The sequence below is a fragment of the Anguilla anguilla genome, chromosome 5 (assembly GCF_013347855.1).
Source record: "Anguilla anguilla isolate fAngAng1 chromosome 5, fAngAng1.pri, whole genome shotgun sequence".
Lineage (NCBI taxonomy): Eukaryota > Metazoa > Chordata > Actinopteri > Anguilliformes > Anguillidae > Anguilla > Anguilla anguilla.
The window spans coordinates 59,985,262-59,994,570 of NC_049205.1; the positions used below are offsets into that span (position 1 = coordinate 59,985,262).

The window sequence follows — 9,309 nt, forward strand, 5'->3', positions numbered from 1 at the left end:
TAGAACTGCGTACTTTTCAAGGACACTTTATTACTTGATTAATGAAGAAAATGAAGCCACAGGGAACTAATGGAATCGTTACGCCAAATTTACCAGAACAAGCAAAACAGCAGATATCGATAAATGTAAATGTTTGATAATCGTTGGATAGCTGTCACGTGATCACGAGTTTTCCCTTTTGTTCCGTATTCAGCCACGTGTTGGCAGAATGTCCGTAACGAAATAGTAAAAGCAAAGTGCCTAACCACCTATCTCTAAGAACAACAAATGCTTATTCAATACTGTCAACATTGGTATTTCCATTATTTGTATGAAAATATTTTTTTTCATTTACCGAAGAAATTAGGTGATTCGAATTTAGCAAATAAAAGTTAGAAGAGTTAGCAAATGAAAGACAAATGTTAACAGACTTGGATAAGCGTTTGTTGTTCTTAGAGATAGCCACTTTAGTTTTGTCATTTTGTAGAAATTACTGTAGTTCTGGCTGCTTTGCAACAATATTATTGTTGTGCTTTTGTCAGACCTTTTTGTTAGACTGTGTAATTTTGTTCCATTCGATACTGTACTTTGAATACCCACTTGTACATTAACTTGTAAATTAAGGAAAACGTTGTGCCATTGGAACTGTTTTGAGCAAAAACAAAATTATTCTTTAGGTATCCTAAGCTATTAATAAAACTACAGTTGAATGTATTTTAAAAGCGGTATGTTTATGTTTCACCTGTCTACGCCAGAACAAGGGGCGTATACACACACAAGCAGCGCGTGCAGAAAGGGGTGTGGCTACTATTTCGTATAATCACGTGACGAGATAGATGCGCATGTGATATGGTCATATGACTGACCGTACACGGATGGTATGTGGAATCAAAGCGGTTAGTGGTGCTGTTTGGGAACTGCGATGATATAGCTAACTAGTTAGTATAGTTTTCTGGAGACATTTGTGTGCCACCTATAACGTATGTTTTTTTTTTCATTTTACAAAGACTATTCCTTGATTTTGTTTGAAGACTGCAGACAGAATGCGTTTGTGTACTTTGGCATTTTTTTCCTTGGTTCTGTGTAATGTCACCTGGGCTGTATACGATCCGGATGAGGTGACCGACTTACCTGGAATGTCCTTTAAGCCCAACTACACACAGTGGTCCGGCTACCTCAAAGCGAGTTCTGGGAAGTATCTCCATTACTGGTAAGCTAAAAGAGGTTATTTGCTAAGCTGCACAGTTGGCTAGCTAGCTACTTCCTCGTGACAATTGCCATCTTTTGTCAACGCGGAAAACCGGTTCCACGGGCGCGTTTTTAGCTTCACAAGTCACAATGCGTGGTATTTCAGTAAAGTATTATTCCATTTTAAATCAACAATCCAGCAGTAAATTTAACACGATGTTTCAAAGAGGAGTACAGCCCCTTAGTAGAATGAAGGCAGTGTGTGGCGTGGTCGACCTCTGCAATGAAACTGGGACGCTGGGTGGTGAAAAACTTTGCCTCAGAAGCAACAAAACAAAACAAATGTCTATACGTGAGTTGTAAGAATATTTAAACAGCGGTTTGTTGCAAGACCATTTCTTATGTCGTATTGGTAATGCATCTATCTCGCGTAGCACGCAGTCGCTGTGGCACGGAGGATTTCTCAAGTTCCGGGCGATCGCAGAAACTTGCGGTCTCTATCGCGATGTGATCACATTAATATGCTCATCATGCCTGGAAACATAATGTCAGTAGGCCTACTTATTGCTAGTTGTTAATAGCCTACGTTAAACTTGATTGCACGGAAGTAAACTGGAACTTTGAACTGTCAACTCAAGCAAATTGTTTCATTGTAAAATTAACTCGTGACATCATAACTTATGGAGAATAAACTGTGTGGGTGTTCTCGCCGCCTCGATGCGCTGACAGGTTCGTGACGTCACAGAGGGACCCAGAAAAAGACCCCGTTGTTCTCTGGCTGAACGGCGGTCCGGGATGCAGCTCGTTGGACGGGTTCCTTTCTGAGAACGGACCTTTTCACGTGAGTGCGCGTGTATTCTAGTTAGCCCCTGCGTCAAATGCAAATCTATCCTGGGCCTAGCACCACAGTACTATTTCGCCGTGAAGACTGCATCATGGTTACACTCTTTCAAGCACACAACTAAATGCATGTAGAGTCACTCAAGCAGAAAGGCTGTTATCACAAATATGCTACTTAAATTTAAAACCTAATACAATTGTTGCAGTCATTTTGTGAACACTAAGTAATCCTCAAAATTTCACATATTCAAATTTAGCATCTTCAGATTTGGTGAATGGAGGCCAAGTTCTGAGTCGGTTTAAAGTGAAAAGATATTTTGCTTTTTCATGACTGTTTTTGGCCTTTTTACAGGTGGCAGACGATGGTGCTACCCTGTATCAGAATGAGTTCAGCTGGAACAAAGTCGCTAACGTGCTGTACCTGGAGTCACCTGTTGGTGTGGGATATTCTTACTCGGATGATAAGAAATATAAAACGGATGATGATGAGGTGAGTATGACATGAATATGATGCATTTTGAGCTTCGTGCAGCAACATGTAGGCTATTAGAAAAGCACGGTTAGTTCCTTTGGGTAGTGGTTAGAATTTTTTTGCGATCTTTGGCATTAAAAATGTTAGGTGTTTAACTTTAAAAAAATGCACTGTCTTCTTCCTGGCATTCATTTTTGAGTGAGTCTACGAAAGGCACTGGTGTCTTGTCTGAGGGAACTGGTGCTTGGAAATAAGCCTGCATCTTGCAGCAGGAATTGTCAGAAGCCGTGTGAGCGAGACACAGAGCTGAATACAGAGCGCGCGTCCTTGGCACGTTTTCTGACGCGGCCCCCACGAAATGTGTCCGTCCTTCAGGTGGCCGAGAACAACTATCTGGCCCTGCAGAGCTTCTTCCAGAAGTTCCCCAACTTCACCAAGAACGAGTTCTACGTGTTCGGGGAGAGCTACGGCGGGATTTACGCCCCCACGCTCAGCCTCAGGGTGGCGGCCGGGAGCGCCCCGAAGATGAATTTAAAGGTAACCGCTCTCGCTCCAGTAACGGTCGGGTTCCTAACCATACGAGTGGCCGCGGCGACGCTGCTTTTACCGCGTGTCTGAGACGCTGAGGCGCTGCCTGACGTGTCCGTCTGACTCTCTGTGACAGGGCTTCGGAGTGGGGAATGGCATCAGCAGCTTTGCCCTCAACGACCAGTCGCTCGTCTACTTCGGATACTACCACGGCCTCTTCGGAGAGCAGTACGGCGCTTTCAAACGATCTCGTTTATTATTCGTGTTGTTTGGGAATATGGAGAATGCAGGCAACCTGAGGGTGTGTGGGCTTTTAAGTATTTGCTTCGCAGAGCCACGGCTGTTGTAATTTTGAACCAGCCTGCCTGTTTGGTAAATGACTTAAAGCAGCCCAGTATTTGCTGTTGTCTGTTGGGGAGTACCTGAGAAGTTACCCGTCCAGTCACACTGCCTCTGTCTCTTGCAGACTGTGGGCGGATCTCAACAGCCACTGCTGCAAAGACGGCGCCTGCAACTTCTACAACAGCAGCCAGCCGGACTGCGTGCAATCGGTAACCGACGGCAACGATCATGCGGTCATGTGCGGCATGAGTCGGTCAGGTCGCCAAGTCTTTTATGACATCACATGGCAGTCCTGCCACGCTGACTCTGCAGAGGTGTTGGCAGGAGATCGATTGGCATGTTCCGATGGCTGGGCCTCTCTTTGTTTGTGTCTGAATTTGAAGTGTGTGAAAGGTGCCTCACTTTGCATGTCTCCGTCTCCACGGTCGCAGGTGTCCGAGGCGTTCGGCATTATCTACCAGTCGGGCCTTAACGAGTACGCCCTGTACCTGGACTGCGCCGGGGGGGCGACGTCGGTGAGGTCGTACCACAAGACCATGCTCAACCTCTTCAGGAACTACAGGAAGCAGTGGAGCACTGACAATGTGAGCAGCCCCACCCCCACACCCCCCCCCCCCCCACCCACCCTGCAGGGGAACAATTGCCGGTCGTTCACTGTACTACCACAACAGGACCAGGTTGAACCATAAACAGTCAGGTGCTGAAGAAAGGCAGACTTCAGGCTGGTGATGAGGTTTCATGAGCCCAGAATGCACTGAGCTACAATGAGCTGTCAATCATGTTTGTGCCAAATGCAAGTTTTTCCTTTCCAGTGGAAAATTCAATGATTGGTTTCAATCAGTGAAGGACTGACAGCCCATGTTTCTCTGTCCCTCTGCCAAACTTTAAAATACAGTTTCCTGGCCTGATGCAAGGAAAACCTTTCCCTGATTGGCTGCTGCTGTGGAATTGGCCTGTATGCAAGCCAAATGAGCTTCATTATTTCCAGGTGGATGGGAGGAGTTTTTACGTCTGCCTTTCTTGATAGCAGGGACTGGGCATTTGAAAATCACCGTGGGCTTAGTAAGATGCTTGTATCCATGGCGACCTGTCAGCTGTGAGGGAGGGAATCCTGCCGCTGTCATGGCAACCGCGTGTTGTTCCGTGTCTCTCTCTCTCCTGCTGTGGCAGCTGGCCTCTGGGGAGGGGGGGGCCAGCGGCGTGCCGGCGGGCGGTCTGCGGGGGGTGCCTCCCTGCATCAACAGCACCGCGCAGATAAACTGGCTGAATCGAGGCGACGTGCGCAAGGCCCTGCACATCCCCGACACCCTGCCGCCCTGGGACATCTGCAGGTGGGTCTACCCCCCCGTCCCCGTCCCCCCCCCCACCGGTCCCTCAATGGGATCTTCCTCCCTCCCTCCGGTATTGGGAGACGGGTTGAGTTGGGACCCTCAGGGCGGTTTTAAGTCTTTCTGTGAGACCCCAAAGGACGGGGACTGTGCTTCTGTGATGCTGAATCGCTCTCTTTTCCCTTTTCCTAATTTTAACCGATGCATTTGGGTAAAATATCGGTTTAAAAAATAATAATAATCCTAAATCAAGCAAATTTTTATTTTTGCTCGTTTGGTTCAACTTTTTTTTGAAAGATAATTGTTTGCTACACAGCTCATTAATTGAGAACGTTTTCACACCTACGTATATGTGCGCATCGTAGTCATACACACACACAGGCACACTCCGTATTCAGCAGGCTAGGAGGGGCTAGGAGTCACGAGACGTTCATTATCTTGGTTAATCTCAGGGAATGTGAATAGGCCTTCCGGCCTACCTCGTGCCTGTCATTCCAGTTGTTCGCAAACGGCAGGCACATTTTACAACAACCAGGGAGCTATTCTCCACCGTCCAAGTCTGACTCTGCTCTAAATAAGTCACATAGTCCTTTTTCACTCCTCTGTCCCTCCTGTGGAGTGGCACTCTGTGTGTTTAGCATCTCCCAGAAAACCCCAGGGCTGGGTAGGTGTCTGTTTTGAAGCACGCCAGCCGGCACACCAACCTGGTTCATGGCGTGTTGTCGGTTCCCCCGTGAAGCAGGCCGCTGCTACAGAGCGGTGCGTGTTTTTTTTTGACCGAGTGGTAATCTGCGTCGTCCCCTTTCCTTGACTGCGGGTGTGCGCTCTCGTTTTTTTCCCCCCTCAGTGACGAGGTTGGAATGCAGTACCAGGTGAAGTATAGCACCGTGAGGGATGTGTACCTGAAGCTGCTGAGCCTGGGCCTCAGGGCGCTGGTGTACAACGGGGACACGGACATGGCCTGCAACTTCATTGGAGACCAGTGGTTCGTGGAGCAGCTCAACCAAAAGGTCAGTGATTAGCGATGCACAGGGGGGGGGTCTTCATTGCTACTGCAAGGTGCAGTTACAGTGGGGGGAAATATCCAGGTTGTGGCAGTATCCATGTTGACATGCTAGGTACTGCTGACTTAATAAGTAAATTGATCCATTTTTGGTGTGTTTTTAATTCACTGCTTTACAATATTAAAAAAAAGAAATGTTCAGACTATATCTGTTTTTGTAGTTTGAATGCCTTTTTGCGTGGTCTGATTCTAACACGCTTTTATTTTGAACGGCAGGAAACCACCAGCTACCAGCGCTGGTTATACGACAAACAAGTCGCTGGGTTCTACCAACAATTTGGCAACATAACCTTCCTGACGGTGAAAGTGAGTGATGTATATTCAGTAGTGTAAGACTTTTTTGGCTTTGACTCAAAATTGACATCCAAAATGATTGCCTCAGTCAGTCATTCCAAAGCAAAATAGCTTTCAGGCTATAAATAATCTAACATTCAAGAGCCTAAGGGCCAGGAAAGTGATCTTTAACTTTATCAAGTGAAACGGTTTTTCTTTTCCACAGAGTGTAGGCTGTTGAGGGAAAACTGCTGATTTCTTAATTTAAAAAAAAAAAAAAGTACCATTGTGATTAAAAAAAAAAAAAAAAAAAAAAGTATTCAATTTTGTAATCATCGTAATGTATTTCCCATCATTCTTTCTTAGGGGGCAGGTCACATGGTACCACAGTGGGCTCCAGGACCCGCCCTCCACATGTTCCAGTCTTTCCTGGCCAACAGCCCTTACTGAGCATGCTCTGGACTTTTCTCCCCCATCAATCACTTCTCTGACCACTCCCCCTTGTTCCAGAACAAGAGATCATTGCTGCAGAGTGCTAATTAGAAATACAGATCTAGTAGCAGCTTTAAGGTAAAACCAGCTGTCCTCAAATGTTTGTGTGCCCTATCATATTGATTTTCACCTGTCTATTTTTGTATGTTTGTTTACCTCAGCCTTGGAGAACACAATATAAATCATTTTGTTCCTGATATCTTATTTTCAACTTACTTCACGGTGTAACTTATAAGGGATACAACCATTTTAAATGGCTTTGAGATAATTGGGGTTCTTTGGCACCATCTAAACTGATTTGTATTTGTATTATCTTTTTAAAACACAAAAATCATGGCGTTTGAGAAACATCACATTCAGGAAGGTAATATATTCATTCCTGTGCCAGAATAACCAATGATGTCTAGACTGATTTTTGTCCTGACCTAGTTTCTCCCTTCTTGGGGGTGGGGGGTGGGGGGAAAGAACGATATGTTTAATTTATCAGGAGCCCAAACTGTGATTCTAGGCTCACTGTGTTTAGTTCCAGAGGTACTGGCCTGACTGCATGGGAACAGATAGAGGTTTATTGTGAATAAGAGGTTTATTGTGAGGATTGGAACATGTCCACATCACTTTAATGTGCCTCAGGTTTGAGTTAATTGCACTTAACAGGAAATGAATGTTAATATGAGCCCAGTGAGCAAGGACTGCACTGCACTGGTTCATTTAATCCGTACAAACATTCACTGCTGATCATTGCCCTGCCGTGGCTTGTTCAATGCAACATAGCTTTTTAATTGATCTTTGCAGTTGTCATTTCCAATAGCAGGCTGTCCAAAAGAGCGTCTATTCGTCATTCGTATCTTATTTTGATTACATTGCGCCTTCTCTAAATTCATCTGGGAAGGCAATTCCGATGAAGCGGTCATAGTTGTGCCTTTTTATGGTCAGTGGTCTCGTAATGTCGTTGGGGAATTACGCTGCGTGTTTTCTGGGTAAGAGCACAGGGGTTTGTGTTGCCCTGGCAACAAGGGAAAAGGGGAGGAGTTTCAGAAGGACTCCATCCTGCTGATGGGAGAGTACGGCTGTGTGACCCTCAGAATGGTTGGAGCTGTCATTAGTGACTCCGTGATTTCAGCCAGTCAGCTTGCTGTGCTCTGAACAGCCAATCACTGACTGCCATCATGGTGAGGAGATCCTGACCCTTTATGAGAGTAACGTAGCTCTGTTATCTTTGTTATCTGTTATCTATTACCACAGAAATCTACTTGTCATGTCTCACTCTTCAGGTGTCACATGTGTAGGTGGCACTGTTGTGGATGAATACCCTCATTAAAGGCAATCGAATCAGTGCAATGTTTTTTGTGAATTTTGTCTTCAAATCCTCTTTTCCTAATAAAACATTCTTGGTATGAACTGGCCAATTGTCTCGTTTCTCTTGTGCATACTGAAATGTGTGAAGTAAGATCTTACTATGAAGTATTTTGCGCATGCAATAAATGTTAAATATGCTGTACTGTTGTATGGATTGAGGAGCTACTTGGGGGAGGGGAGTTGGGGGGGGGGGGGTGATGAGAGAGAGTCTGAAGTTTGGGATTAAATCCCAGAGGAGGGAAAGCATTCCAAAAATAAACAATTTTAAATGGTTTTTGTGTTCTGCCCCGGGGGGGCATGTGGTCACATCCTGTACAGACAGCGCCAGACACAGATTCTGCGGTACACTGGCGATATCAGCTGCGTGTTAGCATTCCTCCTCTTTTCCTGGATGTTTTTCTGTGACTGAGCAGCCGGTGGGCACCCAAAATGGCCCCATCTCTGGAGAAATGCGCTGTCCTTTGCAGGGAACAAGGCGGTAATGCAAGTCACCGGACAGAAAAGGGCCAATCGCCATTTTTATTATTTGCTAACCATGTGATTCCCTTTCTTTTAAAAAATACTTAAAAAGGAGGGGGAAATTTTTTTATTTGGATGAAATTTAAAACAAAGGCACAAAAACAGTTGACCAAGTCCCATTACACTTCAATAGATCTCCGAAATGTTGATTTTAAAAATTTGAGGGAAGGGTGAAAATTTTTTTTTTTCCAAGTGTCCTGTTGGACTCAGGATTCTGCACTGGTTGCACACAGCTGGAGGGACTCTTAAGTGAATACTTAGGGGGAGAAAAACGGTCGATTGCCATGTTTCAGTCACACAGACCTTCACTTGAAAAGGCAAAACACTGAATTTAAAGGGGTTTTCAACATTCAACATTTCCACTTTATTATAGCTTCTCAAATGCACCTGTGACTGAGCCATAATTCCTGCCTAGACACTAGACTGCTGGATAAGAGCCGAGCCTTCGGTGAAGACCGTTTAATCCGTCCGGGAGTGTGCGCGGGAATCACCCGTCAACGTTCTATAGAATCCCAATACAACGATTCCCAATGCGAGGATTCAAAAGCATTTGCGAGTCAAGTCAAGTGTGTAATTACGGTGTGGATTGCCGCAAAAACCGGAATCGCACACATTCCTGGGAATAACAGTGTAAGATAATCAACAGGTGGGGAGTTCGCCTAGCTTGTACGTGGGTTCAAATGGCCACGATTGGCTGCTGGAAAATGGTCACGATTGAAAACATACAGCAAGGGAAAGATGCCCGTGGGAAACATGCAGAAGCTCAGGGAATGGGGTAAACCCAGCCAGGATCTGCAATGAACAATGAATACGGGTAACTTTTTCTGAAACCGTAACTTAACGTTTGGCGTAAACCGCTATGTTTTCCGAGGCAGAGATGATGTGGGAATGATGACACGACCTGCACTGTGCACCGCGTTCACTCACAA

General features: G+C 45.4%; 1 protein-coding gene across 1 annotated transcript; it reads left to right on the forward strand.

Moving 5' to 3' along the window:
- Positions 1-827: 827 nt before the first annotated feature.
- si:ch211-122f10.4 (lysosomal protective protein) lies at positions 828-7,907 on the forward strand. Its single transcript, XM_035416805.1, has 11 exons — positions 828-1,189; positions 1,897-2,008; positions 2,360-2,497; positions 2,855-3,016; positions 3,144-3,235; positions 3,474-3,558; positions 3,781-3,933; positions 4,520-4,680; positions 5,525-5,687; positions 5,957-6,046; positions 6,380-7,907. Exons 1-11 carry the CDS (start codon positions 1,023-1,025, stop codon positions 6,461-6,463), a joined length of 1,407 nt encoding a protein of 468 aa, XP_035272696.1. The 5' UTR covers positions 828-1,022; the 3' UTR covers positions 6,464-7,907.
- Positions 7,908-9,309: the final 1,402 nt, after the last annotated feature.

Excerpts from the sequence above, each read along its gene's own strand:
- si:ch211-122f10.4 (XM_035416805.1), top strand. The coding sequence starts at position 1,023 with ATGCGTTTGTGTACTTTGGCATTTTTTTCCTTGGTTCTGTGTAATGTC. Across the intron at positions 1,190-1,896 it reads GGGAAGTATCTCCATTACTG|GTTCGTGACGTCACAGAGGG; the intron begins GTAAGCTAAAAG and ends ATGCGCTGACAG. Across the intron at positions 5,688-5,956 it reads TGGAGCAGCTCAACCAAAAG|GAAACCACCAGCTACCAGCG; the intron begins GTCAGTGATTAG and ends TTTGAACGGCAG.